The 18,089-nt window shown below is 41.6% G+C and overlaps 1 protein-coding gene across 3 annotated transcripts in view; it reads right to left on the bottom strand.

Annotated features, from left to right (window-relative positions):
* Positions 1 to 3,290: 3,290 nt before the first annotated feature.
* CTNNA1 (catenin alpha 1) overlaps positions 3,291 to 18,089 on the bottom strand; it is a 68,697-nt gene continuing 53,898 nt past the window's right edge. For all 3 annotated transcript variants that reach the window (XM_079969756.1, XM_079969754.1, XM_079969755.1), the window contains exons 14-18: positions 16,621 to 16,731; positions 14,304 to 14,485; positions 11,761 to 11,866; positions 9,857 to 9,991; positions 3,291 to 4,636 (exon numbers count right to left, since the gene is read on the bottom strand). In XM_079969756.1, the coding sequence (XP_079825882.1) occupies positions 4,349 to 4,636; positions 9,857 to 9,991; positions 11,761 to 11,866; positions 14,304 to 14,485; positions 16,621 to 16,731 (822 nt within the window). In that variant the 3' untranslated portion in view covers positions 3,291 to 4,348. The remainder of the gene's footprint in view (positions 4,637 to 9,856; positions 9,992 to 11,760; positions 11,867 to 14,303; positions 14,486 to 16,620; positions 16,732 to 18,089) is intronic.

Below are 18,089 nucleotides of genomic sequence, written 5' to 3'. Positions count from 1 at the left end.
GCCCCCCTGGGCAATTGAGCTCCAGGGACCACGCATTCACTCCATAAGATGCACAGACATTTCCTCTTACTTTTTAGGAGGAAAAAAGTGTGTCTTATGGAAAAATATGGTATATATCTGGTTTATTTGGTACCCTCCAGCATCTTTTGTCCCATGGTCTTAAGGTTTCCTAACAAGCTAGTCTTAAGGATGGATGGCGGCTAATGGATTGAAGTTGAATCCTGACAAGACAGAAGTACTGTTTTTGGGGGACAGGGGGCGGACTGGTGTGGAGGACTCCCTGGTCCTGAATAGAGTAACTGTGCCCCTGAAGGACCAGGTGCGCAGCCTGGGAGTCATTTTGGACTCACGGCTGTCCATGCAGGCGCAGGTCAATTCTGTATCCAGGCCAGCTGTCTACCAACTCCACCTGGTACGCAGGCTGAGACCCTACCTGCCCACGGACTGTCTCACCAGAGTGGTGCATGCTCTAGTTATCTCCTGCTTGGACTACTGCAATGCGCTCTACGTGGGGCTACCTTTGAAGGTGACTCGGAAACTACAACTAATCCAGAATGCGGCAGCTAGACTGGTGACTGGGGGCGGCCGCCGAGACCCCACATAACACCGGTCTTGAAAGACCTACATTAGCTCCCAGTACGTTTCCGAGCACAATTCAAAGTGCTGGTGTTGACCTTTAAAGCCCTTAACGGCCTCGGTCCAGTATATCTGAAGGAGCGTCTCCACCTCCATCTTTCAGCCCAGACACTGAGGTCCAGCGCCAAGGGCCTTCTGGCAGTTCCCTCATTGCGAGAAGCAAAGCTACAGGGAACCGGACAGAGGGCCTTCTCGGTAGTGGCGCCCGCCCTGTGGAACGCCCTTCCAGCAGATGTCAAAGCGATAAACAACTACCTGACATTCAGAAGACATCTTAAGGCAGCCCTGTTCAGGGAAGTTTTCAATGTGTAATATTTTAGTGTATTTTTGGTTTCTATGGAAGCCGGCCAGAGTGGCTCGGAAAACCCAGCCAGATGGGCGGGGTACAAATAATAAATTATTTATTTATTTATATTTATATTTAAGGTTTCCTAACAAGCTCCACAGGGCTTGGGGCACCTTTCTTGTTAAAAGCTGGTTTTGTTTAATAAAGATTTTACAAACTCACCTACTTGGTCCACTGCAGTCCAAGTTATTGACATAAGACACTGTTCAAAGCTCCTGAACAGGGCAAGGAAGCTGTGCAATACCAGAACTTGTTTGGCCAAGTTTTGGTAAGCTCTGACCTTCACTGTTAGCCATTGGGGCATTTTGTTCAACACAGCTTAGCTGTAGTTAGTGTCTAGAAAAATGTCAAATTATGAAGGTCAGCTGAAAACCCCCAGACTGCTTATGCAGAGAACATAATTTTATATTCCAAACCAGAGAATAGGGAGAAAAGGTGTGCTTTGTTTATAGCACAGTCAAGCTTTGCGAGCTGGACAGATCATGTGGCAGTTGTGATAAATGAGGAATAAATTCACAGGAAGGTTACAGTGAGAGCACATGAAGGCTAGGAAGGTTACCTCTAGGAGGGTAAGGTAGGCAACACTTCCAGGAGAGGAAATATGAAATGAATTCACCTCCAAGAAAATATGACCAAAAACAAAAGCAGGGCAAGACATCTCTTGGAGATAGTATTAAAAAAAGCAGTGTTATGGATGTAATATAGGAATTTTAAACAACACAATCCATATGAAAAGGTTTATCTGCTAGGAGTTTACTTAAGTTATTATTTCCTCTGTCTTTCCGGACAGCATACAAGTACAGTATTTTTGTTGCAATATTATTGGTGGTATACATAGTTTCTATCCCACTGTTTCCGGATTATTTCAACCCTGTTCTTTGTTTGTTGTGGTTATTGCTGACCTGAGATACTTCCCCTTATAGATGTATCTCTGTACAAACAATAACGCTTCATTTCAAAACCACATTTTACATTAAACTGGAATAAGTGGTAAACAGAGTCCTATTTCAAACTTGTAACTTTAATGGGCTCCATTCAATCCCAATGTCTCATCACACAGTGACCTTCCCAAATCATTGGGAAAATTAATTACCAGCCTCTAAGAAGATTCTGGTGCCCAATCAGCCTGGAGGGGATGACACACTAAAATATATCTTGCCTTTATTTTAATCTCTCTGGGTGACTTGAAGGCTCTCTCGGACACCCAGCCGGTTCTTTTCACGTGTATAATAGAGCATGAAGACGCAGGTGGCGCTGTGGGTTAAAGCCTCAGCGCCTAGGACTTGCCGATCGAAAGGTCGGCGGTTCGAATCCCTGCGGCGGGGTGCGCTCCCGCTGCTCGGTCCCAGCGCCTGCCAACCTAGCAGTTCGAAAGCACCTCCGGGTGCAAGTAGATAAATAGGGACCGCTTACCAGCGGGAAGGTAAACGGTGTTTCCGTGTGCTGCGCTGGTGCTGGCTCGCCAGAGCAGCGATGTCACGCTGGCCACGTGACCCGGAAGTGTCTCCGGACAGCGCTGGCCCCTGGCCTCTTAAGTGAGATGGGCGCACAACCCCAGAGTCTGTCAAGACTGGCCCGTACGGGCAGGGGTACCTTTACCTTTACCTAATAGAGCATGGAATTTTGATTCATTGGTTTTGCATCAGAATCCTCTAATAAACACTGTGGCTTTGCAACTTCTTGCTATCTCAGTATCTTCCTATCCAACTATGGGGGCAATACAACTACTGGGACACATTTGGTATTAAAGTTTCTCTTATTTACTATGTATCTTAATTGTGTATGTTTGGTTTAAGACTTATTAGCGGCATCTGCATCTCAGAGTAAGCCATAAGTTAAGGCATTTACCATGAAGCTAGAGTTGCGGTTGCTGCTCCCGCTAGCACTAGGGTAAAGTGAGAGCCACCTGTGCATTCATGGTAAACCCTCAACTATGGTTAAACTGGGGTGTGTGAACTGAGTAGTTGCAAAGAGTCAAACTAAAGCACGAGCTGATAATCTTTGGAACAAGTGCTTCAATAACATGCCAAGAATTCAGCTGATTTAACTCTTGAGTACCTTCCCGCCCCCCCCCCCCAAGCACACGGTATGAGTCACAATAAGAGCATAGTAATTTTGCCCATGGTGCAATGAAACTATAGCAGACCCTCCATTATGTACATTTTAACTAAAGTGAACAAGTGATTCATGTGTTAGTCACCAATGACTAGCCCTTTAAATTGCCACTAATTAGTTGCATAGCCCAGCCACTTCATTACGGAATTAGGAGTGTTTTATGAACTGCAAAGAAAGCTCTGACCCTTACAACTGGTTTTTATACTGGACTTTATTGGAAAAGGTATAAAAACAGAAATCCATAAAAATTTTAAAGAGCAAAATTATACCATGAGGCTCCCAGTATGACAAACAATGCCTGAATCGCAGTCTGAATGCAATGCTATTTGCTAGGTTTTTAAAAAGCCCAGGGCAGGATGCATAGCAATTATGAGAAGAACACAATGATAGATTTGCATTTGAATGCTGAGGGAAACATGCAACATTTACAACAGTGGCTGGAACAAGCCACTTATTAAGAGTCCCCTCCAGCAAAGTACATCAGTTATGTGTAAGTAAGGCTTAACGTTTTCACCATCTTAAGAAAAAGTATTAAAAGTTTTCCTTGTGATGCACTTCGCATTACACACTAAGTAACTTTCGCTCCCCTATGGGCTCCGATGGAAGTCTTCACAAGATGCACACGCTGAAAGGTAACCTTCAACCCAGCAATTCTGAACAAATGAATCAAAGTGTTCCGTTTCATATAAAGGAGTCAAAACCTGCTTAAATTAGAAAAGAATGCTATAGTATATTACTTTTTCAAAATCATTTTCTACGGTTGTCTTAGTGTTTTAAGCAGCAACTAGCGTTTTCCATTTTATCAATTATTTCAACATACCAAACTTATACTCTCTATCCACCCAAAGCATAATATAATTTTGATAAAAGTACAGGTTCCATTCTACTTCCAAGTTGAGAAGGCTCACATTTCTTCTAAAGGAATTACATGATCCAGCTATGTGAAGGATTAACGTTACAGTAAATTCAACTTTGGTTACAGAATAGATTTAAAAGCAGGATTTATTATTTTAAAAAGCTAGGGGGGAAAATGCCACAGAATTCTAAACAGCGTTTTCATACTAAAATTAACCATGTTCTCAGATTTAAAGATGTATTTTCATGCTTCATATATCTTGCTTACCTCCTTTTAGTCTAAGTGATTTTATCAAAAAATATTGTGTAAATGAATTCTAACATAATCCATAGAATATTTGGGGGGAGGGGAAATCTGATAGTAGGAATGCAATCCAGAAATACTACTCCCTCTGTTTAAATGCTCTCCATTGCCTTGAATTCACTGAGCGCTTGCACTGGGTTGACGTGCTTTTTCTGGGAGGCGCGCTTGATTTTGGTCTGCGTTTCGTCCTGTTTCTCTCGCTTGACGAGTGGTTTCTTCTCTGGGGCTTTCATTTTCCAGGACACGGCTGGCAGGTTCAGAGAAGCCATCCCTTGAGACTTCTGGTATTTTGTGGACGCCACGTAGGAGGCCTTCACTGTTTGCACCACAGCATTCATCAGGTTCTTGGCAGCTTGAATCAGCGACATGGCACTGTCCACCTAAAAGTAGGTCAGCAAGAAAGTCCCTTTAGTTTCAGATAGTGCTCATTGTGCAGCATTTTAGGAAAGGCAGAATGGAAGATGCTTCGAATAACCATTTAAATTGTCTCTTTACATACGTTAGATTCCTTTACCATAGAGGTTTCCTGTTGAAACTGAGCATGGTGCTTGCTTTAGAAGAATTGGAGGAGAATAAAGAAGGAAAGCGGGGATGCGGGTGGTGCTGTGGGTTAAACCACAGAGCCTAGGACTTGCCGATCAGAAGGTCGGCGGTTCGGATCCCTGCGATGGGGTGAGCTCCCGTTGCGCGGTCCCTGCTCCTGCCAACCTAGCAGTTGGAAAGCACGTCAAAGTGCAAGTAGATAAATAGGTACCGCCCCGGCGGGAAGGTAAACAGTGTTTCCATGCGCTGCTCTGGTTTGCCAGAAGCGGTTTAGTCATGCTGGCCACATGACCCGGAAGCTGTACGCCGGCTCCCTCGGCCAATAAAGTGAGATGAGCACCGCAACCCCAGAGTCGGCCACGACTGGACCTAATGGTCAGGGGTCCCTTTACCGTTAAAGAAGGAAAGCAGTGGGCAGGATTCAAAGGGCTTCTTTAGCTGCACTCAAAGCAAAAATGTCAGAGTCGGAACCCTGCATCCAATCAGACTACTTTTGGAAGTCCCCTTAATTTTCTGGATACACAATCATGAAACACAGAACCTCATCACTTTCAAAACAGAAGCACTCTTGTAAGATTAAAGCTCGCCCTGATTGCTGGCATGGCATGAAGTATTAAAAGTCTTCATGCTAAATTGAAATAACTTCAGTATTCTGCTTTTGCCTGCGTAGGTTTAAGGAATTCTTCCTTACACACCAAGCTTCTGGGTGAAAACCTTGTGTTTTCATATGCAGGTAAACAAAGGAAGAGGAGCACATATATTTTTTTAAAAATTATCAACACATACATGCCTTAGCGCTGCAGACATACCAGTAATCTTGGACTATCCAAGGAGTCTTCAGCACTTCACTAAAAAAACCATGGAGTGTTTCTTTTAACAGGACCGTTGGCCAAAAGTACAGTACTTAATAGTCAAATGGTGATTGGAGAAAATTTAGTTAAATGAGCTTATTTAAATAAGCCCTCAGTTTAGCAATTACTTGAGAGAAAAAGCAGTTAGGAAGGGATTTCCAAAGGTATAGCAGTGTTTTGGCCTGTTGCAGCAAAAACCGTCATTGGCATTTCAAAAAAATAACATTTATCAGGACGTAAGCTTCTGTAGACTAGAAGAGAAGAGCAGGAGGGTGTGGCTGGCTCAGTATAAATGATGCTCATGCTAACAGGTCACCTGAAAACTTGTCTCATGTGGTAACTGCTACCTGCTCTGAGCCCATCGGCTATAAATCAAATTTTTAAGCAGCAACAGAGGAGGGCAAGATCTCGTTCCACTCCACCTCTCTGGAAATTGATTTGTTGACATATCAGTGAACCTAGAGCTATTGTTCCACAGGGCTTCTTCCCTGTTCTGTCTCTGCTTATACTATATGGTCTAGACTAGAGGATTTCAACTTTTGATTCCACGGCTCCCTTGACCATTCTTTCTGCGGCACCCCTGTGGGGCTCAGGAGTCCAGTTATGTCACCCCTTGCCTGCAGAGCTGGCAGCCTCCCACTCTTTTTCAAGCACCCTCCCTTGTGGAGTGTTTCCTCTGCCTCCTCTCCCCTCTCCTTGGGAGTCCTCCAAGCAGCCACTGCCACAGCCCCTGGTCTTGCTGCTGCTGCCCCCTGCCCCAAAGAGAGCTGCTTCCTCACACTAGTACTTGCCTGTCCATTCCCAACAGCAAGGGCTGGTGGACTGGCTGGCTGGACTCCCTGGCCTGCTTACTCTTGAGGCTGCCTCCGCTCCTGTGAAGGTTATTCTGCTGCTGCTAGCAGCTGTCTATGTATTTTGAGATAGGGCTTTCAATTGGAGGGCTCCAATTGCTATTCATGAGGAACATGCAGAATGAGATGGACAGCAAGGAAAATTTAACTAAGCCAAGGTGAAGGGGGGAAAAAACCACCTGTGGAGAATTTTTGAAATACGAAACCACACCAATGAAGGATAAGCCAGCTCTTGCATGTGTCAATTTGGATTGTGATATCTACTCTACTAAGTCAACATATTTTAACAAACTGATAAAATATGGAATCGTAAGCACACAATTGCACTGCACAATTTCTGCCAGCATTCTGTTGTTTCCCATCACTTTGTGTCAATAGCTGATGTGTCCACTGTGAAGCACTGCATAGTGACCACTATCTGCTGGCATTGAAATGTATCATATTAACATCGGTGAAGGACCACATCACTGCACTGTCAAAAAGGACATGCAGATTGACAGAAGGTGGCAACAGGTAGGGTGGCACAGATTGTTTGAATTCAGAATTTAAAGACTCCATGAGGGAATCTGCAAAAAGATTAACTGCTTGGCATATTTTAAGGGACCTTTAACTGATTTAGGCCTCTTAATTAACAGATCAAGACTGCCTTTTCATTTTTATGATTTCTACAGCAGCACAGATAATGTAGACATTTACAAAGAGAATCTGGGTTAGGATCCATTGCAGCCATTTCTCAGATTCTGCATATCAGTGGAGAATAACCATTCCTGTATGCCCTGCATTTAACAAAACCCTTCTGACCAAGAACTGCATAAACAAGTGATATGGGATTCCTGACTCCTTTTGCCGATTTTAACTTTTATTTTTTTATTTCCCAGATTCCAAAATGTTGTATTTATACATCACAAACAAACACTTAATGGGAAGGCAAGTGCTGTAACAAACTAGGTAATTGTTCAACTGGCTGATGGGGAACGGGATACCTACACGGTGTATGCACTTTTCTTTTTCAGTGTGTATTAAACTACATTCTACCGAGTCTAGCTTGGAGACAGACAATTATTTCTGGCAGAAGACCATGTAAGTCACACAGGCATTTTATAGTCTCAGTAAAACCCCAGGGAACATGTTAGCGGGCTGTCGGGGTAACAGCTATGTCTTTCTCCCATGCCGAGAGCCTTGCCAAAGAGTGCCCTCACATGCAGAATACCACAGCAATACATGTTGTGTTTTCTGCAATGCTCATCCACTATTCCCCTGGTTGTGACAGATCTGCTAGGAGCCTATTGCTACACCAAATGTACTCTGCGTGAAGGTGCTGCTGCCAACAATACTATATGTTTCTGCTTTAGTTTGCCATTATTCTCAAAGGCGGAATTCGCTTGTTTTCTTCTTCAAGCAGCCACTTGCAAGATTTAGGATCTGAACCTTTCATTTCTCCCATATCTTATAGTGTGAATTCCCTTCTGCAAAAGTAATTGTCTAAACACAACGTGTAGCTAAGAACAAGCCTTTTGATGATCAGAAAAAAGAAGCTGAGGATGTACTAGTTTTGTGGAGCAATAAGAACCATGTTCTGACCACCACTAAGGTGTCTCTATCACAATCACTGTTTAATGCATAAATTTTTTATGGATAAATGGGGAGCCTTGATACAGTGGGATAGCATTCTTGTGCTGGAAAAACTTACTCCTTAAATGTAAACCCTTGAAGATGGCAGCATACCACTGGACAGGGGAACTGCACTGCTGTAGGGGAGCATGCAGTCTTACATTTGGGTACAAACGTTTGTACTTCAGTGCATGCACACAACCACAAACGCACCCACCCAATGAATTTTTTTTTAAGTGCTACAAAACTGCTCCAGTTTTGCAGAGCAAAGGGGGAAGTGGAAGAGACTACAGTGCGCATAGCAAAAGTGTGAGAAAATGCTGATAGTGATTTAGCACCATCAATATACAAAGTGCTTTACAGCATAATACAGGGGTAGGCAACCTAAGGCCCAGGGGCCAGGTGCAGCCCAATCGCCTTCTCAATCCGGCCCACGGACGGTCCGGGAATCAGCATGTTTTTACATGAGTAGAATGTGTCCTTTTACTTAAAATGCATCTCTGGGTTATTTGTGGGGCATAGGAAATTGTTCATTTTTTCCCTTCAAAATATAGTCCGGTCCACCACAAGGTCTGAGGGACAGTGGACCAGCCCATGGCTGAAAAAGGTTGCTGACCCCTGGCGTGATATAAACGTATGGGGAGGTGAGGAGAAAAAGACTGTCACTACTGCCTGAAGAAGTTTCCAAAGGTGGCAATGAGATAAAAGGGGAAGCTAAGATGGGATGAAAATGATGTGCGCACAGCTAGGCTGGGGACCAAAGGGTGAAAACTACAGGTTTCCAAGGGGAAGAGAGAGAGCATTGCTTGGTTATTCTGCTAGGAAGTTCCAGGGGCAGCAAAAGAAATAAGTGGGGGGAGCCTGAGAGCAGAAGTCCCAAGTAGCTGACTGGTAGACTGGGCGGAGCACAAGGCACAAATAGAAACAATAGAATGGAACAGGTTTGTGGAGAGGTTTAAAGACAAGCAGTTTGATGTAAAAAGTGATGAGAAACAAGCATACATGATGGCAGAAAAGAATGACTTGGCAATGGTAGTTTGGACAGAAGTAAAAGGATTAGATTTAGATTCTAAGATGCTTTCAGAAAATAAACCATTATTCAGAATGCTGCTGTGGAATGGTCTCAGCTCTGGACAACTGCAGAACAAAGTTTAGATGTATCCTGTATAAAACAGGAATAAAAGTAAATTTGCTCTCTGAATGAAAAGGCGTAGCACAACTGTGAAAAATTGCACTCTAGCATGGCCTCTGATTACCAGAAATATCTAAGTATGTAAGGATAATTAGAAACAATTGCAATGAATTTTTGAGCAAAACTAAGATGCGCCAGGAATCTTTCCAAAAGGTGATTTACCGTATTTTTCGCTCTATAAGACGCACCAGACCACAAGACGCACCTAGCTTTTGGAGGAGGAAAACAAGAAAAAAATAATTCTGAATCTCAGAAGCCAGAACAGCAAGAGGGATCGCTGCGCAGTGAAAGCAGCAATCCCTCTTGCTGTTCTGGCTTCTGGGATAGCTGTGCAGCCTGCATTCGCTCCATAAGACGCACACACATTTCCCCTTACTTTTTAGGAGAGATAGAGTCTTATAGAGCAAAAAATACGGTATATATTCAGAGATCAGAAACAAAATGAAGACACACCAAGTTTGTTCAGAATCCTAAAAAATTAACATAAACGAAGTTTGTACAACTGTTGATGTAGAAGGAAGCCAAAACCGAAGTGTTCAGAAATTTACATACCCCAGACACAACAAGTTCTCCTCCCAGGTTTTGAACTTCTGCCTTCACTTTGCTGCAGATGTTTAGCTGGTGGCAGTATAAAGCAATACGTTGCAGATAGGCTAGCAAATCCTGTTTGCAAGCAGAATCTGGGCACTGAGGACAGAAATAAAATTGGTATTTAGTTCTGAGACATTAAAATTGATCAGTGTATCATATATCAACAGTGTTTCCAGTCCCCCAATGAACATACAGGCTACCCTAAATATCTAAGTTAGGCAAAAAGCTGATGTTGTAGAATACCTCTTGCACAAAGACTGATAATATCAACGGCCACCAGGTCAGTCATCACCTTGTAAAAAGATTTGGCAAAATGCCTGTCTATATATGCTGACCTATAAACAGTAATAATACAGGTATATGGATTTCACAGTATGCCCTAATTGAGGTTTCTCTCTTTTGAAATGTATTCTGCTTTTGTTTTAAAACAAAAAACCTAAGGTGGCAGCATACATGGTTTAATGGTAGAAAAACTTCGAAGCAGTTTATAGTTCCTCTCATTTTATGACAAGTCTGCGAAGAATTTATCCTGTGAGCTTCATGGCTGAGCAGGAATTGAACTCAGGTTTCCCGCCTCAGCCCATTACACCGAGCACCAAGAATTTCCCCACACAGTATAAATGTCACCCATGGATCCCATAGCCTAATATGTAACAAAAGATTTTTGCTTCTAATTTTAAATAAATAGTGTATCTATTTAGTGAATACACATTTAGGCTTTCTACACTGCATAGTGGAAAATCGAAAGTGAATGCTGAGAATTAAACGTTTCATTATTATCACGTATATTGTTCACTTCGTTTGCAAAAGTAGATACTTTGAATAATTGCTTGTTGAGAGCAATTGCACGAGCTATTCATTGCCTTTCAATCTATAATGGCAACATCCTGAACTTGCACCTGTAAGGCTTAAAATTGTGCTAGTTTGCACAGGAGGTCAGATTTTCCTGCTTTAACTAATCTGGCTGCAAAATAAATGTCTTCACTTTTGAGAATTCCAAAATATACACACTGTGAAGCGAATAAAAAAAAAAAAGGCAGAATGAATTAAGGTAACAATGGGTGGAATACTGAATGAATGAAGTTCTCACAATGCGTGAAAATTCATCTAAATGGTGAGAAAAAGTACTTTGTAACTGCAAATGGAAAAAGCTATTATTGCTTTCAGTCCTACAGTTTTGAGATAGATGCAAGTTCCAAAATACTGACATCTCTGCTGGTGGCTTGCAAGGCAAGGGCAATGTAGTAATTCCACTGCATTCTAGAAGCACATATGGTTAAGTGCTGTGTGACTGCTTGCCTTCAGGCTCCTTATCTTCCATAAGGTCAGACCGTGCCAAGCCAGAGCAATTTGCAGAACTTCACAATGAACGTGTGTCTCAAATATGAAATTGTACAACTGGAGGTGTAAAGCAAGTGTTCAGAGAGTAATTATTCAAAAACAAAGTTGAAAGTTTACAACTTAACCTGCATTTACTAATGCTGGGAACACACAGTGAGGCAGTTCTTTTGAGGTTGGTTTTTTTTTTTGGTAAGGTGTCCAAGCATCCACAATGATTGAGTAGTTGCAGAGCAATGTATGGAAAAACAAAACAAAAACCAGCAGTGGAAAGTAAAAGCTTTCTTTGGGGAACTCTACGCTCAATGACATTTTTTGAAGTGAACACCAAGCTTCTCCAAAACTCAGGGCAAACTAGTGATCCAGCTACAAATAAAAAAGCTGAAGTGGAGGAGAACAAAGAATCAATAATTTGAGTCAGAAGACACCATAAAACAAGCTGCTAGCTCCAGGACTCTTGTACCTGTGAACCTAAAACCCCTGTTTAAATTAAACTAAAAGCTTGTGAAAAATCAGTTCCAACTCACATGATCAGCAATTGTCCGTCCTAACTTGTCCATTCTTGACCCAGCTTCTGCAATTTTCTTTGCTGCACTAATCACATCAGATGTATTTTTCAGTGGCCCTTTCCCTCTGCAAAAAAAGAGAGCACAGCAGTTGTCTATTAGAATCAGGAACACAAATCAAGGACATCTTTGTTTCTCAAGTCTCTCCAGCTGTACAAGAATGGCTACAACTAGGCTGCACTAATGTGGCACTGAAGCACACTGTAAAAGATTGCTTCATATTATTAATGTGCAGTATGTTTCAGATATAAAAAGGTAAAACTTGTGAACCAGGTTCTTCACATAGTTCTGTATCATACTACATATTGGAAGGAACCAAAGAACTGTGCGGGTAGTTCTGAGTATCGGAGGAGACTGCGTTTGCATTTCTTGAACACAGAACCCACCACTTTCACAAAAAGAGGATCTTTTACAGGTTGTTGGGATCATATGTATGTATGTATGCGTATATATACAAACCTATCTAAATCTCTGCAAACAAACAAAAACAAACAAGGCAGGCCCAAACTCTTGGAAACTCCTATACTCTTTGGAACACAGTCATTAATCTATAATAAAAATAAACCAAAAGTCAACTAATTTCAAGTGTCAGATCATTAAATTTTTGCAATATGCAAAACAAAACACCCTTCTCTGCTTAATATTTAAGTACTATGAAACCTTATTTATTGTACTCTATTTTCAAATAAATATCATTTTGGCCCAGTTTTTCAGAATACAGATCACAAATGGAACACAATTTCTATGCAGTTTCCTGGAAGCTCCATGTATGCATCACAGATAATCAATGTAGGAAGTTACATTTTAATCTTCACAAAATGTGGGATTTCCAAAATAATTTTGAAATTATGTTCAGCAATGCATGTGCTGGAGAGAGCTTAGTTATTCAGACATTTATTATTTATTTCTACAATTTATACGGCACCCTACAGCAGAAGATCTCTGGATAGCTTGCCAGAATCAAAGAGAATAAAATGAAACATGGCCAATGAAAACCAGAAAGACTGCATTAAAACAGAGTAGAGACTTTGCAGCACTAAAATTCTAAAGAGGACAGAGGGGAAAAAATCCACACAGCTAAGGCAGTATCAAACCCACATTATAGTTTAAAAGGCCAGGGACAATAAAAAGGTATCCAGCTGCTACTGAAAGACAAATAACGGAAAGGCCCTCTCAAAGCCACATGGCATTCCCCAGTTGTAGAGGACATTTAGAGAAGGGCCATGGATAATGATTTCAAAGTGTAGGGAAAAGGTAATCTTCCAGATACTGAGGTCTCAAGCCAAGGTTTTTAAAGGTCAAAACCAGTTCTTTGAATTGAACACAAAATGAGGAACATGAGTCGGGGAGATGGAAAGGTACAAGCATATTATAATCGTAATACCCAGTTCCAGTGTGTATTATTGTACCTGTTTTTAAAAGCAGGCCCACACACATCACACTGGGTTGTTTCCAAATGACATTGTCCTGTTAGTGCAAGGACTTCTGCCCAAGCAACAGAACCATCTCTAACTCTACCCATGCTCCCAACTATCTGCTCTGAAGTGTGTGGGTTTCTTTTTTTTGGGGGGGGGACGATCCAAAACAAATTGGCACAGGCACACAGGAAAAGGAAGTGTTGGTGCACAAGGTGAAATGCTTGCACTAACAGCACTTCATTGGATACAAGCCACTGCAGTAATACAAATGACCCAGACTTGGATCATTGAAGCCAGTCTCTCTCTGCCCCCCATAGAGAGCTCTAGCCTAAGATGGTAAAAAGTGTCTCATGACACACCTCTAGATACAAAGACAGATGAGGTCCCTCAAATGATGATCCTGGTCCATTAGGAGGGAGTGCAACTTCCTCAAGGACAGGGTGAACCACAACTGATCTGGGCAGATGAACCATGCACTAGCAGAACCTCAGTCTTGTCTGGATTGAGCTTCAGCCTTTTGGCTCTCATCCCATTACCATTGCCAGGCACTGATAAAGCACTTCCATAATCTACGTTTTATCCCTCCCTGGATGATCTCATTCGGTGGCTTTGTGTAAATGCTAAACGGCATGGGAGATGAGATGGAGCCCTATGAGACAAGGGGCCATGAAACTGAGCAGAATCCCCCCCCCCCGTACCACCTCCTGGAAGTGGTACCTAGGGACGAATAGAACCACAGCAGAAAAGTACTATGCACATATAACTTGGACAGGATGTTGAGAGGATCCCATGGCTGATGTTAACAAAAGCTGCTGGGAGATCCAGGAGAATCAGTCCTCTCTCTCTCTCTGTGTGTGTGTGTGTGTGTGTGTGCGCGCGCTAATCACCACCCTGCAGGCTGACAAAGGCAGTTTCAGTACCAAAGCAAGGGCTAAAGCCAGACTGAAAACAGACAATACTAGTAGGGTCAGTCAATAGCATTTAGGAACTAATGTAAATCTAACAGAGCCTTGTTGGACAAAGGATATGAAATAAAGTTGTCCCCAAAATGCTTATTTAGATGGCATGTCAATAAGGAATCCTTACCTGGTAAAATCTGTCATTTCCATCATAATCATGCACATCTGTTTTGCCAGAACAATGATATCATTACCACTATCATCCCATTTGGACACTTCAGCATCCAATTTACTCTTTTCTTCCTGGAAGCTGGCAACTTGTTCAGCGATTTTTGCTTTTTGCTCCTGAGGGAGTTGAGCCATGATAGCCTGGAAAGAAGAATGGTTTCACATATAATTACTTCCATTCATTGGCAAGGTGGCTTTTCAGGTTATTTTCACTAGCCAACTAATTCATAGGGGCAGAATCAAATTATATCTGAAAGGATGAGAGGAACATTTATTTCCATCTTGATCCATATCTTGCACCTATATGAATTATCTACCATTAGTAGTACAGACTATTGGGAAAGAAAGTCACTGATAAAAGGCTGATTTCTGAAGTCCTGCCGAGAGGAAATTGCTAGCATCCTGAGGGTGCCTTCTTTTTTCCTCCTTTTCTCTTTGTGGAGTACAATAGCCTTTACAGCAAGGTGGTTCACACCATTATAGAATCACTGCCGCAGAGTTCACCTACCTTCAGGTAGATAGCTAGAAATTAAATTTATGTTTATTGTCAAGAACAACCTCTTGAATATTGTTCAAGAGTGCTCAGAAGCAAAGCTTTGAAGCAAGAACACATCCTCCTACGTAATTACCAGATCATGATGTTCCAAATTAATCTAGGATTGGATTTTGGAAGTTTAAACACACACGGTCTACAGACAAAATTGTAGGGCTATTTCACCAAACGAAAGCAAATTATAACAGAGCTAGACCACTGTTGGGCTGTATGAAACAACAGGATAACCCAGGGTGCCTGGCTTGAAGAGGCATGTTTATTCACAAACAAGTAGCCCACCTGCAGTTTCAAGTAGTGTGCTGGCATGTCCTCCTTGGAGCAGTGCCACTTGAATTTAAGCATCTCCTTTAATTATTCTGGTAGTGTTCTGTGCAAACACACTGCATGCACGTACACACAGAAAACTTAGAAATTACCAATGGCGTTTGGCGAGAATTACCTCTGGTCTGCTACAATTTTGTAAGTAAGACAGTTGCCAAGCTTGACGTTTAGCATAAAATAGACATATGAAGGGCTATTTGGTTGCAACACAGAAGCTAATCCAATTAGTGAAGTATTACATTCAATTTTGGTATCCATCATTTAAAAGAAACCTGAAGAACTGGAAAGAGTTCAGAATAAATAGTTTGGAAGCCATGCAATCTTAGGAATGTGAAATCTGAAGAGAAAAGGTTGAGGTGGCATAATATAAGGAGAAAATAAATGCTGTAATAAAGACGAGGGAGAGAGTTGAGACCACATATAATGGTCTCAAGTGGCAGCACTTTATATGCTGGCAGCAGAACAGAATAGTCCTAAGTGGTACATTCTAATTAGTGAAGAGTCAATGTAGTGCAGTGGTTAAATGTTGGACTTGGGAGATACAGGTTCAAATCCCCTCTCTGCCAAATATCTTACTGGAGTGGCCTTGATTAAGTCACCATTTCTCAGCCTTGGCTAACCTACAGGGTTGCCATGAGGATAAAGTGTGTGTGTGTGTGGGGGGGGGAGAACCAAGTATCCCACCTTGTAGGAAAGGCAGGATGTAAATATAACCTATAAACAAAGAAATCAACCTATCCTTGGTTATGAAAGGGAATTCTAATGCAGTTATCAGATTAGATGTTCTTATCTGACGATCTTGTATATTAGGTCTGTGGTTCTATTACAAAATGTGGGGCAGAAGGAAAGGTAAAACAGGAAAAGAAATGCCATTTATCAGATTACATAATGATTGACAAACAGCTAAGACTCATGGGTTTGAAGATAGGTTTATGAACTCACTGGGATAGCTGAAAGGATAGGGCCAGAAGAGTTCGTGATCTTTGGCTAAAATTATTTTAAGGTTAGGGATTAACTAGTGTGGCAGGAGGAAAGTACATGCATCAGAGGGGAGAAGCAACTAAGGATGAGGATAGCAGAGGTCGTGATATGAGGGGGGGGGGGGGAGTTGGACAGTTGAACAGGGCGCTTGGATATGTCATGTTCTGATCCAATATGGACTGCCCCATTGGCAACCTTTTCTTTCTGTTTTGATTCTACTTCCTTCCCCGAAGCAGAAAAGAAGGAAGATGATGGTTGGAGAAAGATGGACATTAAGACAATGTTATGGGGTAGACAATAAAAAGGTAATACACTTCTAACCCTTGAAACACAATTTCCCCCCCTAAAATGCAGAAGCAGAGAGGAATGCTAGCCTTTTGATTAAAATATGTTCAGCGAGATTTGGAACAGTTTGCCTTACTCTTGCACTTTGGCCTGCAATAAGTTGGTCATCTTCAGTCTGAACGCTTGTTCGGCTTCTAACATCAAAGTCTTCTGTCTCAAAGTCTGAATCATCCAGTTCTTCAGGAGTCTGGGAAAACAAAAATACAAAAAGTCAAGAGCAATTCAGTGAACTAACATCTCTGGGGTTATTCCCTCTGGAATGCATCTAATTTAAAAGCTTTAAAACTAAACATGAATGAATTTTCACATTTTGTGGTTTACAGATAAGCAGTTAGAAATGGCACCACCATATGTGCTAAATGTGCTTATGACATTTAAAGCATCCTGTAGATAATTTGATGGAGAGATTGAATATAAATGTTTTAAATAAATATTTTAAAAACCGTGGACAAATGATTTGGGATGCACATGTTAAACTGCAGAGCATCGTGCCCACCTGCTTCATTAATTGATACTCCAAGATTAAGCCTCCTTCACATTTTTTGTTGAAGACAACTAAAATAGGATTCACAACACTTATAAGAAACTCCCCATTTAGTATGATGTAAGCCTTCAGAGAACAGGCTCAAGATTTGGGAAGTTTGATATTTATTCTGGCTACTGTATGTTTGTCTTTGTTACTTTACAATCTGCTCTGAGTCTCAAGCATGGAGCTGGATGACAGTCAGCGAATGTAAATGCAACAATCTCTTTGTTATTATAGCTGTATCTGCAGCACACACAACTTAGTATTAATTTCTGTAGGTAATCCAAGAGTTCAGAGCGTTACTACTTTGGATTATAAGTCAACCCAGCTAATGTATTGCTTTTCATAAGTTTGGAAAAATGCAGCTACCATTTCATTCGTATCAGTTTCTTTCTTCTGTTGTTATAATCAATATGCCAGCAGTAGCAAAGCGTTTGACTGTATTAATGGCTTGACAACAAGCTATACTAGTTTCATCTTAGGTTAAATTTATCTCCCTGTCAACTGAGGAAAGTCAATGTTTGTCTTCCTACTCAATGAGATAACGAAGCCCTTGCTCCATTTTGAACTTTTATTAGTAATACCTAGTATACAATATATGTTGCAGTAAACTTTTGCATTTATTCTACTTATGGAATGAACTCATGTAAAGGCCAACACAGCAGTGAATGCATGAGCTTGGCTTCCCTAGGCAGAAGTAGCATTACGAGTTGTTGACGCTGTGTTGTGCCAAGCAGCGATCTGCTATAGCTTACTAATGCTTGTATATACAATAAGCAGACATGCAAACTCATCACGTTAAAAGTTGTTTCCCAGCACAGAAATAATTTCCGTGAACAAAATTGTATGTCAATTTAGCCTTGGGATTCATGGTGGCAGTTTCCATGATCTAACCAGAGACAGAAACTTAATGCACTACCTAGATGGGCTCAGGGTGGGGTGGCCAACGTAATACCTCAGATATTGTTGGACTCAAACTCCCATCAGCTTCAGCCAGCATGACCAATGGTCAGAGATGT

The sequence above is a fragment of the Podarcis cretensis genome, assembly GCF_951804945.1.
Source record: "Podarcis cretensis genome assembly, chromosome: 3".
Taxonomy (NCBI): Eukaryota; Metazoa; Chordata; class Lepidosauria; order Squamata; family Lacertidae; genus Podarcis; species Podarcis cretensis.
Note: the sequence above shows the minus strand (reverse complement) of the source record. Positions and strands in the feature narration are given on the sequence as shown.